The sequence below is a fragment of the Athalia rosae genome, chromosome 7 (assembly GCF_917208135.1).
Source record: "Athalia rosae chromosome 7, iyAthRosa1.1, whole genome shotgun sequence".
In the NCBI taxonomy this organism is placed as follows: Eukaryota; Metazoa; Arthropoda; class Insecta; order Hymenoptera; family Athaliidae; genus Athalia; species Athalia rosae.
In genome coordinates this window covers 14,834,140-14,856,673 of record NC_064032.1, presented here as the reverse complement: position 1 = coordinate 14,856,673, position 22,534 = coordinate 14,834,140, and the positions used below count along the sequence as shown (strand labels likewise).

The 22,534-nt window shown below is 39.1% G+C and overlaps 2 protein-coding genes across 7 annotated transcripts in view; both read right to left on the bottom strand.

Moving 5' to 3' along the window:
• The window catches only part of LOC105689730 (ATPase family AAA domain-containing protein 5), a 40,462-nt gene extending 18,197 nt beyond the window's left edge, over window positions 1–22,265 (bottom strand). For 3 of the 6 annotated variants that reach the window (XM_048658577.1, XM_048658581.1, XM_048658579.1), the window contains exon 1: window positions 1,622–1,960. The gene's annotated coding sequence lies outside the window, so the exon portion shown is untranslated. Of the gene's footprint in view, window positions 1–1,621; window positions 1,961–14,700; window positions 14,875–15,067; window positions 15,208–21,571 lie in introns of those variants that run through there. The other 3 variants (XM_048658578.1, XM_048658580.1, XM_048658576.1) reach the window with 2 other exon arrangements.
• LOC105689632 (obscurin) overlaps window positions 20,103–22,534 on the bottom strand; it is a 187,147-nt gene continuing 184,715 nt past the window's right edge. The window contains exon 11 of the mRNA XM_048658583.1: window positions 20,103–22,452. Within this exon, the coding sequence (XP_048514540.1) occupies window positions 22,349–22,452 (104 nt within the window). The 3' untranslated portion in view covers window positions 20,103–22,348. The remainder of the gene's footprint in view (window positions 22,453–22,534) is intronic.

The following is a 22,534-nucleotide window of genomic DNA, read 5'->3' as shown; positions in this document are numbered from 1 at the left end:
GGAGGCGTCGACGTGGGCCCGGCAGCTGATATAACAATAACAACGAAGAGCGTATAATAATTATCGTTATACTATAATACAAATTCAGCACAAAAGATGTCATCGTTACTATACGTATCGCCCCGTAGATATAATATATACGGTCGCATATAAATCCGTTATATACAACAATCTACAGGGCCGTAAATTTGCGTTTGAATATCGCGCGCCAATCCCTCACCCTGAATAAAGTACCTTTTATACACGGTAGATATCTGCGGCAGTTCGCGATGCGGGAGGATAGAGGGGGAAAAAAAAAAAATATATATATAAGAAAATTTCTCTTACACATTTTTACCCCTCGAAGATCGCCGATTTCGGGTCCGCGGCTCTTTCGCGAGCGAAAAAAAATAAAAATAAAACTCCAAATATCAAATATGCACCGCATAGACGTCGCCCGGTATACGGGAATAAAATTTCCCTGTACTATAATACTTATGTACAACGCTGAGGAAGCAATTTCGTTTCTTTTTTCCTTTCACTTTGTCGGAATAAAGTGTATGTAATATATACAGTCCGGAAGTATACCGTGCCGACTAAGGGATGTGATTTTGATTGCAAGCGTAGGAAATCGATGCATTTTATACAGATTTGAAAGGGGGGGGGGGGGGGGGTCGAGTACATATGTATACATTTTTTGTGGATCGGTAAAGGGACTCGGGGTTGTATAAATATAAATGGAATAAAATGAGACGAGTCGAGTCTCGAGTTATTTCTTGGTAGTTGAGAATTGAGGAACGCTCGAAGATTGGCGCCCTGAAGAATCGGGGGAGGGTGGGTGAAGATATACGAGTGAGAGAAAAGGAATGAAAATAAATAAACAAGAAAACGAAAGAGGGTGAGAGAAACAAAAAAATAAATAAATTAAAAAAAAAAAAAACAGCGAAAATCGCCAAACGCGGTTGGAGTTGAAAATTTTCGCGTATACAACCTCACCTAAGATGTTTTCAGCTAGTTATATTCTATCGCAGCTGCAACGTCTTGTTATGTCCCACGACACCCTCTCCTTTCCTCCTCTCTTTTCTCTCCCCGGTATCGGAGAATACATTAGCATTGTATCGCAAAGTTTGCCGGAGGTAAAGGGGCACGCGCGGGATAGGTCACCCACGTGACTTGACGTACAACCACCGGTGAACCAAAAGTAAAAATAAATTGTACGTTTTTTTTTTTTTTAGCTTTTGGATTTTTTCATCCGCCTGTTCTCTTACACCGTAAAAATTTTCCACTCATTTTTTGAGCTGAATATGTGTAAAGAGGATCATTTTTCACCTTTCAAATATCAATTACCACGTCGAGGTGCGATCTTACTGTGCGACGTTCGTAGGTGCAGGTGTTACAGCCGAGACGATCATCTTCTGGGAAATAATGAAATTTGTAATGGCTGTGAAAGAAATGAAGAGGGGATGAAAAAATTATCCGTTGATCTGTGGAGGGAAAACGAGTTAGTTTTGCAGAAAAGTTTGAAGAAAAGCTTTTCGTGCTTTCACGAGAACAGAGAAAGGACGAGGATCGGATGACTTTTTGATTTTTGGAGTCGTTGATTGACTTTTTCAGTTTTCTTTTTTTTTTTTATGTTTTCTACCTTTCGACGTGTAATTCTGCAGCAGACGACGATCGTGCACCTCCGGTGCTCTGCTCTTCTTCTCCTTCATCTTCTTCTTCTCTTTCTTCTTTTTTCTCTCCCAGACGAAAGAAAGCATTAATTTTTCATTTCGGTCTCCATTAGGCCGTCGACGCGTTTTTCTTTAGACATCAGCCGAACTTGCCACTTACGAGTTTTCCATAGATTAATAAAACCTGTCACACTAGGCGGGGTGGAGGCGTTCGGTTTCGCTTGGTTTTCGTCGTGTTGCGGAGTGCTTTCTACGGGTTATTTCTTCGAGACATCGGCAGAAAGCTGAGCTGAGCTGCTACAAATACGCTAAAGAATAAGAAAGGCGATAAGAGGGCGAAATTGGCTCGAGATCTTTCGGATTAAAACGAATTTGACGAGTTCCTCGAGGTGTCTAGAGAACGTGCCAAGTACATCGTCGGGCGTATCGTTGACGCCGTTAAACCGAATTGGGAGAGAGAAAAAAAAGAAAAAAATAAAAAAAATGAAGAAAATGATAAAACAAAATAATAATAAAAATTTATGACGCGCGATTAATTCAGACTTTTATATATAACACGATTATGACTTCAATTCATCGCTCAACTAAACCCAGATGCAGACAAACAACCGCGGTGAGATGTATTTTATATTTCGTGTTATTCCCCTCGTTCCTCGAGGATTAATAAACGTTTATTATACGCCATGTCACGCTTCCTCTCTCTTCCTCGTCGCGTCGGGTCATTTTCAAGACGCTAATTACATTGGGCTTAAGATTAATTACGTGTAATTGGAAGCTGCAGGCTCATTTTCTGCTGTTTATGATTTCATATACTTATATACGAGGAGATATATAAAATATATGATACCGTTGCTACATAATGTATACAGGTGTAACTTTCCTGCAGATGTAAAATTTCCTCCTGGATATTACAGCGGATTCAAGCGCGTAATTTATGCATAAACAAAAACCCCCGGCGCGGAGAAATTGCCGCCGCCTGTCCTTTCCGAAGATTCTACCTTTTCCCGTGCGAGTTTTGAATGTAATTAAAAAAAAATAATGATTCAAACTTCGATGACGAAATAACGACAAACTTTCACTCGGCAGGGTCGTGCGCTAATAGAAATTAAAAAGATAGATCACACGCACCTGTAGATTTCTGCCCTGCGCACCGTGAAAAAAAAAAAGCTCATCGAGATTGTTTCGCCAAAGACAAAGAGGCTATGAATATATTCATTAACGAAGTGAAATGAATAAAATAGAAGAAAAGGTAGAAACAAAAAAAATGTTTCTTTTGCCGCCGCAGAGCCGCAAAATAGCGGGTTAAATTTACGGCCGATTGTAGATTGCGGGAAAAGGGGAAAAAAAAAAATATCCCGATGAAATTGGCCCTTCAGACCATTTTCATCGCGCGACACAAATCGCCTTCCCCGCCCCCCCCCCGCGTATCTCCGAAATTACGTTTTCCTACGGTAAGAACCGCCATTCCTCGGACACTTTTAGCCTGGAATTTGGGAAAATTGAAGCCTTCGAAGCAGTGCTTTTATACCTTCCATCAACGATCCCCGGGTAATCGCCCGGCGACTGCACGGCGTTGCAGAAAATCATCGAGCGCTAGGTCTCCGCTAATTTTGTCCCGCTAATATTCGAGTCGATTTCCGCCTTAGCTTTGCCCAAAATAAAAAGATACGCGCGTTTTTTATGCACGCTAAGGTTACCGCGGTAAAAGCGCCAGACAAACGGCCGTTACTTGACTTTTATTTTTGGGTCGCGTAAAAATTTTCATCCCCAGTTTTTTTCTCTCTGTCTTTATTTCTTTCGGTTTTTTTTTTCTCCTCTCGTTCTTCCTTTTTCTCATGCACGCTACACGCAACATATCCAGCTACTTTGTAGCGGGGATTTGAGTATAAGTGGACGTTGAAAGATAGGGTGACGCGTTGCGCGGTTCCACCTATAGCGCAAAGAAAGGGATGGACAAAACGATGCCGCGACGTCACGTAGGGGTAGTAAAACATTCCGTAACACGTGCCACTTACTATCTCCTACGTACATGCATACACGTACGTGTATACAGGTATACTCGGTGGCTGAGAGATTTTGGAAGGCGTCGCGCAACCAACCCACGAGATATGGAGTGGTTCGCGTATTCGTATACCGTGGAAAGAAAAGCACAGCAGCGACGCGTTTAAACTCTTCTTCTCGCGAATTGAATTTTATCGGAAATGCGCATTTCCCACACGATTCCAGACGAGGGGCGGCCTAGAGGGGAAAGGAGGAGGAGGAGAAAAAAAAAAAGGAACAGGAAAAATAAATGTACACTTTTCTATTTTTTACCACCCCCCCTCGGACGATGTGGCGAACGGAACGAAACGGGGTGGGGAGAAATCGTGCCAAGAAATTGTGAATATTTTTGCCAATATAGACGCGTGTACGTGTGTAATACGTGTGGTGAAATTACACTCGAAATCGAGATGATGAAATAATTTTTTTAAATAATTTTCAAAGAACCACCCCTTCGTATTTTTCGAATTTTTTCCCGGTTGCATGCGTCACACGCGCGTGTACCGCATCGAAAACATCCCCTAGCGCGAGTAAAGTTGACCCGGAATAATTTTGCTTTGTTCTCCGGACGCTGGCGACGATATTTTTTCAACTAATCAAGAACACCCTGCAAATTCGTAGACTTGCATTTGATAAATAATTGAAGCGTGCGAAGTGAGACTTCATTAATTTTCCATCAAGGTAACGCCGCAGCGTGAAAAATATGATAAAATTAAATTTAAACACAAAAAATAAAAAAATAAAAATAACCAGAGAGACGCGGGTGTCGCTCTCCGGTATTATTAATACGCGGGTTTGTTCAATATTCACGTCCGTGTCCCTTATATTTTTTATTACGCTATACCTCGTCTCGCTTTTTGTTTTTTCTCCCCGCGTGATACAAAGTTTTTCATTCCCCGGCTGTTAATACCCTCGGGACTGTGAATTTTCTCAGTTTTTTTCGCGCGTACGTATACATATATATACATAAAATATATATATACACGGTTATTTCCTAGGGATGGATACGCGCGCGCGACGTCGTCGTCTTCGTCCGCGAACTCGTGCTCCGTCATTTGAAACTGGTTGTACGTGAAGACCGCGTCGCCTTTCTTTCTCTCGAGACGCGAAGAGCCGACTGGCGAAAACGAGGGTGAAAACAAAAAAAACTGGAGAGAAGAAGAAAAGTTCTTCTATCCGTTCGCTCCTCGAATAAAATCCGAGCCACTATTCATCCGGCAGATTTAAACGTCCCGTAAAGAGACCGGAGGGGAGAACTGAAGATTGCGGAAAAGAAACAGCTCAATCTCGTACGCGCGGTCTACCTAACAAAACTTAGGACACGCACATTGCGCGGCTCACTTCCGACGCGATTTTTTCTTTTTCCTCTTTCGGTTCCGCACCACGAGCGGCGGGGGCCGTTTCGCTATTTTTAGAGTCGGGAAGAAGTACATCCCGCGATCGGGAGAAAAGAGCGATTCGGTTTGAATAGATTCGACTTCTCATTCCGTTCCGTTACTTTCATTCATTTTCTATTTTACTTTTATCATTTTTCTACTCACGCGAAAAATGTCGCGGATTCGGAGTACAGTATACACTCGTCGTCGGTACGGTACGGAACGGGATGGGATAGTCGGTCGGTGAAAATGATGTACGTAGTTCGTGCCCCTAGGGGCGATTTGCCGCGACGACGGCGGCAAAAGTTATCTTTCTTTTTCCTACCTTCGCCTCCTCATCGCCCTCATTCTTCGTATTCGACTTCTTCGAGCTTTAAATATCTCCCACGACGTACGGCCGTATATTTTCATGTGCGGAGCCGAGGATTCCGCGGAATTGCGGCACTCCTAGCTGCAGGATAACCCGCAGCGCTCTTTGAGCTATCCGCAAGTGCTGCTGCTGCTGCTGCTGCTGTATGCTTCGGGCTGCTATCGCTTATGCGCATATGTACACAGGACATATCCGCTATCTCATCGCGATACCTAAGTTACACAAGTACAAGGTGTACGCGTACATACCCGGAGGTAGAGTGACGTAGAAATTGCTCTTCCACGAACCAATCCCACCTCCGTACAGATGCACCATGGTCGACGGTGGCAACGGTGTTCGTAAAGGAGTGGACGAGGAAAGTTGAAAAGCTGCGGGAGAAAGGTATGAAATACATAAATGTGATGCGGGGGATACGGGGCCTGCGATGATAATCATTATCCTTGAGGAGTTGAGAGAGAAGGGGAAGGGAATGAAATTAGAGAAAGAAGTTGATCTCGGCTTTTAAGGGACTGTTATTCAGGTGGTGTTAGTTTGTATGTGGGATGGACGGGCACGCGATATCGCAACTAGTTATACCAACTAATCAAACTTTGATGCATGCGTGTCGTACATAAGGTACGTACATAATACTTGTATACCTATGTATCTGCGGGTGCAGGAACGTTGAAGCTTCCAAGAGTTTTGCCAACCGATCAAGTGCAACGTGACGGAATATTCCCGAGGCCACCCCCTGCGGTACGAAGTTGGTCGTTCGTCGATTAAACTTTGATTGAAAGATATAAAGGGAAATTTATTTAACAAGAAACGGTAGAGAGAACGGACAATCTATTAGGTAGGTCATTTGAAATGGTCCACGTGTATTTGTATTGCAGGAATGTTACCGAGGGGCTGATATAGGAAGAGCCCAGAAATTGTCGTCCGGATGAATTATCTTAACAATACATCATCGGAATCTAACTCTCGGATTGAGATAACCCATTTAGGATTACAACAGATTCCTCCCAAGTAATGACGTAGCGATGTAACCTAATCTCGACCTCCCCTTATTCCCCCCCCCCTCGCTTTTGCGGATCCGAACATTTACTATCAGGAACAGTTTCCTTATTATGGAACAATACTCTAGAATGTATATACGTGTAATACGTATACGAGGTATTCCACGTCAAACTACTAATTAAAATAATTAATCAAGTGAGGTACTTCCAGCAAAAAAAATTTCGCTGTTGGGAGCAGAAAAATTAAGACACGATGGGTCGAAATATTCGAATTTCTCAATTCACCAGCAAACCCGAGCTTTGCTGGAGTCAGGTAGCCACGGGCGTGCGGTTTGTTGTGGGGCGTCACCTCTGCTCAGCCCCCAAGGTGACGTCTCACAACAAGGCGCTACGCTGCTGGCTACCTGACTCCAGCAAAGCTCGGGTTTGCTGGTGAATTGAGAAATTCGAATATTTCGACCCATCATGTCTCAATTTTTCTGCTCCCAACAGCGAATAATTGATGATTACTCGATCGATTGCATGAGTAGATAATTTTGGCTTTGAGATTAGGATTCCTGAGCTGATTATACGTGAGATTACTCTTGGAGAACCGCAAAAAAATTCGATTTTTGAGCAGAAAATAAATCATTGTTTCAATTTGGTTTAATATGCTTTTCTTACGTATTTTGACCTCAAGAATCCGAATCTGAAAGAAAAATTGACCTATCTCTAAAATTAACCGAGTGATCGCCAATTTTCAGCTTTTCGGGGTCAAAAATAAAAAATTTATTTTATGGTCTATTTTAATGTAATTTGAACTCAGGAATTTGAATCTGAAAGAAAAAATGATCTATCTTGAAAAATGACCGAGTTATCGCCGAATTATCGCATTTTTTGGCATAAATTTGAGGATATCTCGAAGGGAAAAAATCGTAGCTCAATTTGGACGACGGATTCGTGTTCCTGAGGTCAAAACACATAAGAAAAGTGCCATACGATCAATTTTAAAAAATAAAAATTTTTGGTCAAAATTTGAAAAAATCGTAAGGGGTACCCCTTGGAAAAATCTCAAATTTTGACCAAAAATTTTTATTTTTAAAAATTGATCGTATGGCACTTTTCTTACGTATTTCAACCTCAGGAACACGAATCCGTTGTCCAAATTGAGCTACGATTTTTTCCCTTCGAGATATCCTCAAATTTATGCCAAAAAATGCGAAAAAATGGGGATAACTCGGTCATTTTTCAAAATAGATCAATTTTTCTTCCAGAATCAAATTCCTGAGCTCCAATTACATTAAAATAGATCATAAAATAAATTTTTTATTTTTGACCCCGAAAGGCTGAAAATTGGCGATAACTCGGTCAATTTCATAGATAGGTCAATTTTTCTTCCGGATTCGGATTCCTGAGGTCAAAATACGTAAGAAAAGTATATTAAACCCAATTAAAAAAATGATTTATTTTTTGCTCAAAAATCAAAAAAATCTGAGGCTTGGGGTTTTTGGTTTGGCATTTTTTAAGTTCATTACAAAAGCATAAGTCGTAGTTTTCGAAAATTTTGACTTCTGGAATTAGGAAGCGGAGTGAGCATGGTTTTCGAGACCCCTCAACACGTCAAGTTCGAAAAATGTTTTAGAAAAGGTGGCCCCTTTGACGTGGAATGCCCCATACACGTTATAATATTACTTGTACTGAACACAGGGTCTGGATTGCTCCTAATCCCACGTCACGAAACAGGAGCATTTATTGAAGATAACAAATAAAGGATTACAACGGAAATGAAGGCGGACGAATATAATACGATTTTGCTCAACAGGATCAAAACGAGATATCGGAAACTTGATTCGTTCGAATTCATGTAACATTGTCCTCTGCTCATTCATAGATTTACCGTTCATTGGATAAAGTAAATAGAAATTTTCCTCATGAATCCGGGATGGTTATGCAATAAGAAGCTCCGTACGTACACAACTACAAGTTAGTTTGGCAGTTGGGCAACTAGGGCGACCTTACTGACCTTTATGTTATTGTGACATAAGGAGTGAGGTAAATAAAGAAACGTTGGGCGATAGATCCAACGTAAGTATATATCGTATAATTTGATGAAAGAATTGTAGTAATAGAAATAAAGAATACTACGTAGTTAAGAGTTGGAGTTGATAAAAAGTTTTGCTCTCGTATCTGAGCAGTGAAAGATGTGGTGGATGACCCGTGCCAAATGGTCGCCTTTTTCAAGTTATCAATAAAAAGAAGAAAAGGTGGGGGGGGGGGGAGGGCAGGAAGATTGATTTTCTTCAACCGGTTTACTAAACCTATAGTGCGACAACTATAAGCATCGATATAGAATCGCCATTAACTTTCTATGTGTGTATTTTCTGCCGTCCCACTTAATCCAACTCGTATAAGGAATAAAAAAAAGCTTTCAATCGGAAACCGAAACCGCGAATAGGCTCTCAGAACCCAGAAGTATAACATCTGCGAGAAATGACATGAGAAAATACAAGGCCAACGGTATAAAAAAAAAAAAAAAAAAAAAAAAAATTAATATCAACTCACAATCTAGATCAGAACCAAAATGGTCCTCTGGTCGTAACGGAGTATCCCATGCCCAGCGATGGATCGTCGGAGTCGAGAATAAAACTGATCAGATTCCACGTTGAAAACTAAAAAACTGAACACTTTTTCACTTTGGGCACGTACGAACGAACGCGAATAATAGCACGACACTTGAAAAGATAATCGTCGCAAACACAATCAACGACTAGTTGTTCGCAGTCCAAATTCCCGATATCGACTAAACCCCTCCCCCCCCCTCCCGCGCGTACCTCAGTTTCGTTCGGCACTCCGTCTGTGGTCTGATTTTGTTTACCTCAATATTACGAACTCGCCCTTTGTCTCCTCGTTCGAAATTCGATCGCCGTGATGACGTCATCGAGAGAGGGAATGTACCGAGTTCCTACTCAATCACGTCGTTGATTGAAATTAGCATTACCGCATGTTTTTTCCCTCACCCCCGAATCACACGCTAGATAATACACACCCTCCGAACACCGAGCTTTTCAAACGACATGGGATAAATTTTATTCCCCTTCCATACGTTACGCTAAAATTTTAGTAACGCTTTCTTTCCTCGTACGTCTTTTTTCATTTTTTTCTTCATGCGCCATGTTTTCCGTATGCAAACGAGCTACGCGAAACGGTTAATTGTTGAAGGGGACGAGGGTAGCGAAAGTCCCATAAGATATAGAGGGTGGCATAAAAGTAGCGCGACGAAGAGGTCACCCTGCCAGCCCTATCAATATTCATCCCTTCTACTCGAGTGAGTTTTAATGCCCACGGAGTTAAAAGTGTTTGCCGGGAGGTAGCGAAGGGAGGAGGCGGTAAGGAGGGTGGGAAGAATTACCCCCTACAGGATTTATATTAAAAAAAAAAAAAAAAAAAAAAAAAAAAAAACCCACACACACACTCGGAAAAGAAAAGAGAGTAAAAAAAACTCCATAGAATATCTACGGAGGTAGAGGTATACGTGTATAAAAGGTTATGCGGTACGGTGTCTGGTGGCTTGTGCCATGGAATATATTCTGCTCTAAAAAGAAACAAAATGGGCGTTTCAAGGGTGGATTTTATACGTATACCTATACAGGTAGGGGTTTGAGTATAGGTATTGTACGTTGCCCGTGAAGAGGCAGCTCGGTGAATCGAGGTGAGGCAGCGGCAGAAGCATAAGCAGAAGCAAAACTGCGGAGCAGGGGGGGGGGGGGGGGTGCGGGGGTAAATAGAACTGAGAAAGAAAAGAAGAAGAAGAGAAAAATACAAAAAGAGAAACGGAGCAAAATCCTGTAGGAGCTCAACAGGGATTGATGAAGGTATCCCCGATCAATCAATCCGGCTAGAACTCCATCCTCGGATACGTAACATACCCCCATACCCCCCCCAATAATTTTTACAGGCGTCCGTTTGCTAGCCTTGCGCTCAAAGCTCCGCTTTTTCTTCATTTTTTTTTTTTTCTCCCATCATTCGAAAGCCACCTCGAATTCACCCCGGTACACGCGTTTTATGACCAACAAATTACGCTAAGTGACGAAATACGATAGCTCCGTGAATTCTCTTCAATTTTTCTCTCCCCGGTCGAATCCCACCGGTGAACTTTGGGCGCGATACCGAGATGGATTTTTTCGGGACGGTCGGTTGACTCGACGATTAGGTTTCAGCTTAATTGCGTCTAGGGGTCGGTCTACTTTTTTTTTTTTCCCCCCCGTCTCGGAGAGTCGTCGGTTCATTTGAATTTTACGGTTCGAGGCGAACCGAAAACCCGTATCGCTTCGTAAACGCGTATTTACAGATGATTTTAGTTTTGTTATCGAATCTTTTTTTTTTTTCTCTCTCTCTCTCTCTCTCTCTCTCTCGCTTCCGGTTCATCACCGGCAAACAAATATTGATTCACCTGCACGCGTAACATCGATGTGGTCGGGAAATTTGACACCCCACGCACCTCCGATGCAGCAGGATACGGTAACGACGCGTGCTACGCGGTGCGCACGTACGCGAACGTTGTAGCCGGTCTCGCGTTTCCGTAAAATGAAGTAAAAAATAAATTTGCGCAACGATAAAAAAAAAGGAAAGGAAAAAGCATAGTCGGATAAACAGAGTACGTGCTCCAACGAAATTCTCGTCGACCGAGCGCCACCGCGGAAATGTATTTTCTTTTATCCCCCGAATCGTAATACGCTGCGTGCGATAAACGTACGTGTAAGTGAACGACGGAAAAATTGAAAATTTCACGGAGACGTCGCGGAGACCGACGACGGAGTGCTAATGTAAATGAAATTATTAACGATATTTTATGGGGCTTTGCGAATCATACGTGTGTTAAATACGCGGTGCAGCAGCTGTTGCGCGTTGGCCGACGATTATTTCCTCCACGTTACGCGTACGTGATAATTATGGCAATAATGATATTAATAATGACAATAACAGCAACGACGGTAATAACAATTATTGTTATATCGTCGGTATCGTCCTATAGCTATACGTAATCCGCATTATTATATAATTTTCAAATCCCTGCAGCGGGCGAACATTGATTAACGTAAATAATTAGGACGATAGCTCAGGTCACAAATCGCACAGTTGATCGCTCTTTTTCACTCTGCATGGATCATGGCGAAGAAAAAAAAATTTCTGGACTCCCCTTCTCGCTCGGAATGAACTGATAATTTCGGAATTCGGAGAGGATCAAAATCCGTTTTGTTTGTACATCTTATTTATTTATTTATTTTTTTTCTGATCTCCGAAATGACCCGCGCGCGACTTTTATACCGACGGGAAGATGGATCGACGAAGGACACGCCCGTGCACACGGGCGTTTCGCTGGACGTAAATTTGAAAATGGGATTTTTTTTTTTTTTTTTTCTATCTCGGTTTTCTTTTTTCTCTGGTATCTTGCCAGGAACAAAGTTTTACAGTAAGTGTTTTCAAGATTTACAGGAACCTATAACGCCGTGTGTTTTTAAGGAAATTGAGATGAAGGGATCAAAAGATTTTATGCTGCAAGTACCTTAATCCGTTTGAGTGCGAATCTGTTAAACCGTGGACGGGTTTTAATATTTTTACAGTAATTAGACCTCGCAAAAATCGAATGGGAATAAAATTGAGAACGAACGAACGATTGAAATGTGTTTTCGAACCCATAACTGCATCATTAGATATCTTTAAAGCCAACAAGAGGAGGGAAAAAATGAGAAAAAAAGAACTAAGCTCTTCGAAAAAGCTTGCGCGCACTCACACTCACACACGCACACACCCGTGACCCGTTGCGGAAAGTTTTTCCGCGTGTACGTAGCAATACCGTACACACGGAGCTTTTGATTCCGACTCGTCAGGGTAACTGCGTTATGGAATTCACAACTCAATAACAAATCGGCCGCTTTCAAAGCTCGAAAGCTTTCGCTCTCTTTCTCTCTCTTTTCCCCCCGTCTCCACTCTGGCAATTTTCAACGTTGAATTCCACGTTATGGCTTTGCAGCATAGGTCTGATATCGTGTACGATGATATTGTACACACATACCTTGTATACCTGTATCGTACATCTATGAATAATATATATGTATATTTCTATGTACACGTAACTGCAGCGTACGCGCGCATCGGGAATATTATATTTATAATTTCAAAGGAGTCACCGCTGCTGCTTTGCCAGTTACCCCATTACGGTCCACTTTTATCCTTCTCTTTATTTGAGAGAAAAAAAAAAAAAAACAAAGTAATGAATAAAATAGAGAAAAAAAAATCAGACGAAACGTGAAGAAATGAATTACAAAAATTGAATAAGTGTATCAAAAAAAAAAGGAAAAAAGAAAAAAAAAAATAACCAAAACGAAAACGAACAAGCGTGAATTGAAATAGAAAAACAGCATCACGCGCACACGTTGCAGATATATTTTGACGGGATGAGTTTGCGTGGGAGGGGAAAATATTTCTCTTGTTCGTTTCGACGATCGAGCTACACAAGTATCGAGGGTAAAAAGAGAGAAGGAGATAGAGATGGAAGAAAAAAAGAAAAGAGAACAGGGAGATGGCGTAATACAATTTCCAATTTCCATTCCAGGATGACAGCACTCCGCGGTGGATTAAAATTATTGGAAAATATGCGTCCCGTACATAGGTATATATGTACACCTGTGTATTTATACACACTACAGAGGCACTACGGTGAACGCTGTCTTTTTCAACGCACGTGTGTACGGCGCCGGTACGTGTGTTGAAAATGAAAAAAAGAGAAGCGAAAAAGAGACGGCGAGAAAAAAAAATTATTCAGGGTACGCAAGGTTTGTTTTAGAGAGCCGTTAATTATTTTGTTCCGTGACACATATTTTTCCCCGCAATTAACAAACGGCGCCTGAATACGCGTCTACGTGAACATCCCTACCCCTGTACATTCACGTGTATTAAGTGGGTACGAGTCGAAAAAAAATTCGTCATTTGAGAAAAGTGATATTCTATTTTTATTTTAATTTACCCACTCTCTTTCGCGCATAGCCGTTGAAAAAATTTTCCAAAAATCATGAGGCCTGTTTTTTTTTTTTTTTTTTTCATTGGTCGAATTAGGCTTTTATTGTATTTCAAATTTTCCGTTTCGTCGTAAGAGGCAAAATTCGCGTACATTCATCGAGCTACTTGTATATGCATGAACGACGGCGACGGTGGGTTTTATATCATGGGCACCGTATACAGCCGCGTGTGAATTTGAGGGGCTCGTTTTTGTAGCGGTGATAGGAGGGGAGAAAAAAAAGCAGATTTCGAGTCAAGGGTTATGCGAGGTTGTAAAAATAAAAATAAAATTCCGAACGGTCTAGTTTTTGGTGAGCAAGAACCCCCTCTGCGCGTATATTATTCTCTGTTCCGAGAGCTGTAATAAAAGTATTAGCTATAAATATCTTATAACCTACCCCACTCCGCCGCGTCCGTATAAAAAAAAAAAGAGAAGGAGGAGGGGTAAAAAATAAGAAAAAATATAGCAGAGGGCAAGAGAGCGCCGTGTGATCCGGCGGTATAGCCATATGAGGGAAATTATGATTCATAAATCGGTGAGACGTATAATACCTGCCCTGTATATGCGGTATAGTAGCGTAAAAATTCAGAGGGGATGGGATTTAATATAACACCTGAGAAATATAAAACGTGGGGAATTTCATTTTATCAAACAAAAGACAAGAGCCCCGCGCGAACAAGTTATTCATCCCTTACAAAACGTGGTGGAGGGACGAGGAACTGGAGAGATGCGGTGTACGTTCAAAAATTAATTCTCCGCCCCATTATTTAATTCACCCAGATTTTTTATTTACTATATCTCCTTTTCATCTCTCCTTCCGCTGCATTCTTATTTTTATTATTTAAATAAATTCCTGTCGCACATAATCTATTGTAAAACAGACGAAGAAATTTTTTTTTTAATTTTTCTTCCATCATTTTTTACTTTGGAATTTTAAGAGGGGAGTTCTCTCCGTTATTCCGTTTAGTCACCCGATGCATACAACGTACACGAGTATATGTAAATTACAAAGTAGCTGCCGCCGACTCGGGACTTAGGGGTAGTAAAGGTATGTAACTACCCGCACGTATAGGTATAGGTAGGACGAAAGGATTATACGGACTCTCGGTGAGCTATTTACTACTTGCGCACCCTCTTCTTTCTTTTTTCTATTCCATTCGTATTTTTATTTTCTTTTTCCCGTTTCGTTTCATTCTCCTGCACACTCCACCCTCTACAGCCAGAAACTTACCTCTCAATTTTCTCGCTCCAAGGGTTTCTTCCATGTGATAAATGATCGCCAGAGTTTGGCGGGACCTGAACTTGCGTACAATCTCTTTTTTCCACTTCTTTTTTCTCGTTTCAGGCTTTTCCTCCTTCAAGAACATAACCTGTTCGAATGCTCGAGAACGAAGTCGCGCGGTTGCTGGACCACGTTGGCCGTCGCAAAAAGGAACAGAAAAAAAAAAAAAAAAGAACAGACCTTATTAACGAAAGGACAAAAAATAAAAACATATTTTTGCAACGTAGATTTCGCACGTTGGTCAAAAAATTTTCACGAAATTAATTGTTTTCGTGTAATTAACTCAAATTAAAATTCAAATTAAGACACATGCTACCTGGAAAAGGGAGGTCTTCTCCATTTTTGAAAACCAATTGCACCTTAGTTCCACCTGTTTTCCCTTCCATCTCCACGTGGGTATTCCCAAATGGACCGTTTCCGGTATTCTATTTCATCGTCGCGGTGCATCGCATCGTCCTGACGGAAAAATTCCTTTTTTTCATTAATAAATCAAAGCACATATGCACATAACATTATGTATTTAATTATTGTAAAACAGTGGTCTTTATTTCATTATTTCATGATCCTCACATAAATATTTTTATCGTACATATTATTAATTTTTTTTTTTTTTACTTTATTTATCCTTTTTTTTATGTATATATATATATGTATATATATATATATATTTATGTATAATACGAACTGGGCTTATGTGTAAGAAATTTTTTGGATATCTGGATAAATCGGGCTTTATCAACGCATAGTTCTGCTATAATAATCCCATGGGATTATTTATTCTTTTCTCCTCATTTTTCATATATTCATTTATATTACTTAAATTTTTCTTTCCTCATTTGTTGTCGACATATGTATAGTGTATACGTATATATATACTTTGAATGAAGGGAAACCGCGTATAAAATATCCTAAAACTTTATAATAATTTAATGTAAGAATTAAATGTATATATATAATATATGATTATTTGATAATATTCGCCTCTTTCTGCTGCGGATGTACATATGTATACATGAATACATGTACATATGTACGTGTATTCATGTATATATATAATACGAACAATAATTAATAGTCTCTGAAAGCCCATCGAGTCTGAATAACAAACTAAGTTAAATTCAGAATATGGTAAGTGGGATGTATAATATATATATAATAATATTAATATCGATAAGGTAGTTAGCTTTTCCATTTGCGAGTTATCTAATCTCATATTATAACGGGATTAATTTCAAAAGCATCGTCGTTGTTTAAATATTAAATGCATATACGAAACAAGATGTTATAACGCTACATCTCTCATCGCGAAGATGAAAAAAAAAAATGTTTTTTCAAATCAATTTCATTATCCGAAACGTAATATTTCTATAACTTATGAATCGTTTTTTGATTTGCACCTCATTTTTCTTTGTTCGTTTTTTTATTTTGATTTTTTTTCCAAAAATTTCATTCGACTACGGGAATTCGTATACTATACACTTTGTGATTCAGCAGGAATTTTTTTCAACCGGGTTCGGTATACTTAGGATATTTTATGATATCGATATAATACAGCAACATGAATAATATTATAATCTATTATTAGATATTAGGGTGGCTTGGAAGGAATTTTTTTTTTATTTTCTTAACATAGGGGCAGAATTTGTACCTTATGAAAATAAGAAACAATCACAATCGACAATTTTTAGATATTTTCTATGATTTTTGACCCAAAAAAAAATTTCATTGCTGGAAGTACCCCACTTGATTGATTATTTATTCAAAAAACGAGTGGGCTACCTCAAAATATCAAGTAAAAATTTTTTTCCACCTAGTGATTACTCGATCGATGGCATGAATAGATGATTTTGGCTTTCGGATTTGATTTCCTGAGCTGATTATACGTAAGATTACTCTTGGAGAACCGCAAAAAAATTCGATTTTTGAGCAAAACATAAATCATTGTTTCAATTGGGTTTAATATGCTTTTCTTATGTATTTTGACCTCAGGAATCCGAATCTGAAAGAAAAATTGATCTATCTCTACAATTGATCGAGTTATCGCCAATTTTCAGCCTTTCGGGGTCAAAAATAAAAAATTCATTTTATGGTGTATTTTAATGTAATTTGAGCTCAGGAATTTGAATCCGGAAGAAAAATTGATCTATCTTGAAAAATGACCGAGTTATCCTCATTTTTTCCCATTTTTTGGCATAAATTTGAGGATATCTCGAAGGGAAAAAATCGTAGCTCAATTTGGACGACGGATTCGTGTTCCTGAGGTCAAAATACGTAAGAAAACTGCCATACGATCAATTTTAAAAAATAAAAATTTTTCGCCAAAATTTGAAAAAATCGTAAGGGGTACCCCTTGGAAAAATCTCAAATTTTGACCAAAATTTTTTATTTTTTAAAATTGATCGTATGGCACTTTTCTTACGTATTTTGACCTCAGGAACACGAATCCGTTGTCCAAATTGAGCTACGATTTTTTCCCTTCGAGATATCCTCAAATTTATGCCAAAAAATGCGAAAAAATGGGGATAACTCGGTCATTTTTGAAGATAGATCAATTTTTCTTCCAGATTCAAATTCCTGAGCTCCAATTACATTAAAATAGATCATAAAATAAATTTTTTATTTTTGACCCCGAAAGGCTGAAAATTGGCGATAACTCGGTCAATTTCATAGATAGGTCAATTTTTCTTCCGGATTCGGATTTCTGAGGTCAAAATACGTAAGAAAAGCATATTAAACCCGATCAAAAAAGTGATTTATTTTCTGCTCAAAAATCGAATTTTTTTGCGGTTCTCCAAGAGTAATCTCACGTATAATCAGCTCAGGAATCCTAATCTCAAAGCCAAAATCATCTACTCATGCAATCCATCGAGTAATCATCAATTATTCGCTGTTGGGAGCAGAAAAATTGAGACACGATGGGTCGAAATATTCGAATTTCTCAATTCACCAGCAAACCCGAACTTTGCTGGCATCAGGTAGCCACGGGCGCGCGGTTTGTTGTGGGGCGTCACCTCTGCTCAGCCCCCAAGGTGACGTCTCACAACAAAGCGCTACGCTGCTGGCTACCTGACTCCAGCAAAGCTCGGGTTTGCTGGTGAATTGAGAAATTCGAATATTTCGACCCATCATGTCTTAATTTTTCTGCTCCCAACAGCGAAAATTTTTTTGCTGGAAGTACCTCACTTGATTAATTATTTCTTCAAAAAACGAGTGGACTACCTCAAAACATCGAGTAAAAAATGTTTTTCACATTTGAAAATTTCTCTTTTTTATAAGGTGAAAATTTTGCCCCCATGCTAAGAAAATAAAAAACAAAATTTTCTCCAACCCACCTTATTAGATATATCAATATTTTACAACAATTCTGGTCAAATCATTCATAATCATAATAAAAATACGCAATCCATCGTTTTTTTTTGCTTGTTTCATGGTTCAAATTATAATACAGATCAAATTTCAATAACTCTCATGACATATATTCAATCGTTTTTCACATGTGCGTATATTCTTTATTTATTTAGTAATCTTTTTCATTTTGTTTCACTCTTCCTCTACTTCATTGTACACTGTTTCAATTATTCACCGTCGCTAACTATAATATTATCATTATCATTATTATTATTATTATTATTATTATTATTGTTATTACTCTGTTTAAAACTTTACTTGGTCTAAATTTTTCATCGTCGAAATTTCCTTTTTTGGTTTATTTATTATAATATATTCATCATTAATATTTATTCATATAATATGTATATTTGCATTTGAATCGGCTTTTGAAGCATCTCACTTATTTTTCAAACGAAATCATTTTTTTCTCTTTTTCTTTGTCTTCTTATTTCACTTGGAGTCGCCTCAATTAATATGTATGTATGTTGTGTATATGTTATCGGTATATAGCGTCGTTTATATCATGTATACGTTAATTAGGTACGAACTTCATTTACTCACTAGTTAATATCGTTAGTTTTATTTTATTTCTTTCGCCATTTCTTTTTCTTCTCTTAATATTTTCATTCGATCATCATATATGTACATTTTATGATACACAACACACTAGCGTTTCACTAATAAATCATTAATCCGGATAAGGATGTGAATCAAAGATTTAGAAATGAAATCGAAGAAAAAAAGTAATGAAAAAACTACTACCGTAACGATACTAATGAATTTCAGTAAATTCCGCGATAACGAAATTAAGGCAACCTAAAAACCCCCTCGATATTTTCATGCGGTAAAATTGTACGTACGCCACGAAAATTTCAACCCCCGGTGCAGAGTCGGTCCTGATATTCCCTCCCCCGTTACCGTAGCCCGGTGGTTCGAAAATTACCGTTGGAACCTACCTATGGTAGAAAATTCCGTCTGATCAAAGCGATTAAATTTAGTTACCTCTATAAAAGCTACCGGCTGTAATTAAGGCCCTGGGGAGAATTTCGGGCTTCATCCAAACTGCACTTGTCTACACGCTAGAGGTAAATTTTCGTTTTTTTTTTCTTTTTCTTCTGGTTCGCGTTCATTCTCTCATTTCTATTCCTTGTTAAATTTTTCATTTTAATTCTTATTCGGTCGCTATTTTTTATTTCTCTCTTTCCATCTTTCTTTTCTACCGGCGGCTCACCCCCTACAGCGGGTTAATTTTCTTTCTATACTTTTTGTTCTTAATCGGATTCTTATTTCACTCGTTCTATTTCGTCGCTTTTATTCTTTTGCCATCGTTTTTGTTTCCTCATCATTTTTATATCCGACTCCGTGGTAAAATATTTCTCACTTATACTTATGTAATAAACGCGGGTGACGCGGTCGGAACGCTCCGGAGCTTGCAAAGTAGCTTTTCCCACCAAAACTACCACCCGATAAAAATTGCGGAAAATCTTTGGCTCTGGGTATACGACCGCGAGGAGAAGAGAATACGAGGAAAAGCAGAGATGGGGCAAAAAAAAAGGTAGAGAAAAAAAAAATGAGACAACCTAAAGAAAAGCACGGAAAATCAAAGCTGCTTCGAATTGAAATACATTTCATCTCGATATACCCAAAGACGTATACCTATAGCACGTATTCTTTCCCTTTTCCCGTGGCCCTCGCGCCATCGGCTACGTGATGTAAAAATATTTATTCAACCCCATCTGCAGATGTGGAAAAACTGAAAATTAAATCTTTACGGTGTCTGTAGAGAAGAGAAAGAAGAAGGGGAAAAAAGAGAAACTTTGCATTGTGCGGTATGTTTATTCATACACAGCAGGACACGGTCACGTTTTAGCGAAATAGCTGCCGCCGCAGATGGGGTAAGAAGAAGACGAAGACGGAGGCGAAGAGGAAATCGGGAACGTGGGCGTTGCGGAATTGGAACGTTTTATTTTATTTTATTTTATTTTATTCTATTTTATTTTATTTAGTCAGCTTCGTTGAACGAGAGAAATCTCCAAGCTGAATGGTCTAACGTGCCACTTTGCAAGTAACTTTCTTCGATTCTTTTCAAATACTTTTGTTCTTACCCCCCTACAGACTCACCAATTTGCGAATCGCCTCGTTTCAACAAATCGAGATTTATATCTCTACGTAAAAGCGCGCATATATATTCCCTGTAGAATGCTATAGATATATTTCTAGCATGTACGAGACAACCGCGAAGGAATACCAACTCGTCGTTTTTCCCCATTCCCGTAGGTAAAAATTCTGTACCTTTAGCCACCTTACTTTTCTTCATTTCGATTTCACTATCACATCTCCTTCTCAACCTTATTCGCCACGACGCTTTTTATTCTTCGTCTTCTTCTTATTTTTATTTTTATTTTTTTCAATTTCCTCGCAAAAAATAATCGCTCGCAAAAAGCATTTGTGCGGGTAATTCGCTAGGGTGTTACTTTCGTGTAAAATTAAAATAAATTTTTACGTCGTTATGTACGTATAATAACTGCGCTTGTACCTATACAGACACGAGAAGTAGGGAGCTAAAGACCTTCTTCATTTAAGGGCTGCTACTGTTATGTACATTTTTTGTTGCCATCGCATTCCATTTTATTTCTTGCTACGGTGCAGTAAAAGAAGAAACAAGAAAAAAAAAAAAGGAAGAAAAAGAATCCACGAGAATACTACGTAGAGTGTAATAATTTTTACATTAACAGCGTAAGAGGTAAGATAAAACCCACACTTGAAGAATAAAATATGTTGAAAGCTAGAGGGATGGGGTACGTATAGCCTGAATATCAAATTTTTCCGGATTGATAACAATCGGATACCTATGGAGTACAGACAGATATCTGGCATATTGTAACGCGTGTCGAAGCTCTAGATGAAAATTCGATTAATTGATCGAACCGATTATTTTTTGTCTTTGATTAAGTTTTCTTTTTTTTTTGTCGTTACACGGATATTAGTTTTCGGGTGATTATGCGCCATAGTTATTCTAATGGGTACCTATAGTTATTTTATACTCGATATAATTATCGTATTATACATGGTAATTAATTCCTTCCGTTATTCGATAATAAACTCACCCCACCGTCGTTTATCATTCATTAGTATTATTACATATGTATACGTGTACGAATATTTAGTTCAATATCAGAGTGATAATTTTATATATGTTTATATTTATTCATAAACGTATGAATTTTAACTACGTCGTTTTTTTTGCCCGTGAAGTTTGATCTCAGTCTCTCTCACGCTCGCACCACGTTTGTCAAGTTTTCTTTTTCTTATCAACGATAAATTGCGCATGAATTTTTTGTCTTTGTATTTTTGTTTTCTCTTTAATTCATTTCGCGTCTGTAACGGTTAGTATCTTAGGTGTATAATTGTATAGAAAAGTTCAATTTACCCAAGTTGATGGTTTCCACGAGACGAAAACCGACGCCCGTTGTACCGTGGAGCGCGTTATTCTTCGACTCACAAATAAGACGATACCACAGCCAACTCCATTTTCCCTCTTCACCATTTCTCGTAGTTCTTTTCTTCTCTAGTTTTCCTTTTTCTCTTTCTTCTATCCGTTTTCTTCCGTACACCTGCACAGGTGTGCGCGCGAGTGTGGGTAAAAGCAAACAATGCAAAAATCGTTTCCTCATTCTCGCCAGTTTTATACCTTCCCATTTAACGCGGTTGGTTTTCCTTTCAACTCCGAAAGATGTTGAGACTATTTCAGCACCGGCGGCAGAACTGGAAAAAGCTTTGGAAACAGTGACGGAAGAAAAAACAAGGAGAAGAGGCCGGTATTGTGTCTTTGCATGACGTGAATATCTGCTTCTGACTTTTCTCGTCGTTTGTAGTACAAACGATATCAGATCTCGAGTCCCGTTCTTCTTCTTCTTCTTTTTCTTCTTCTTTTTTCTTTATCGCCCTTGCGTTGGTAGGCTGCCGCGATATCCCTGCGTTTGTCACCGGAAGAACATTTTTTACGAATAAAAAATCAAATGAAAAAATCCCACAATAAAGGCAAAAACCAAACAATATCAAAGGATATTTTTCTCTCGATTCAGTCTCTCGAACGTGTGTGCGGCTATCGCATCGTCTGGTTCGTTTTTCAACCTCGCGTTGCGTCATCGTTATTGTTTATAAAAAATTGTTCGAAGAATCGCGCAATAGCGCTATTTTCAGTTCTTCATCTCAACACTAAACCTCTGATAAGAAATCCCAGGATAACCGGAAGACATACGTAACTCCTTCCACCTGCTGAACCGTGATGCAATTCGGCTAAACTTTCTCCTGAAACAAATCACCCCCACTAAAATATCGGTAGACGAAGAGCTTTGAATATTTCTCCATCTCTATTTTCCGTTCGTCGAGA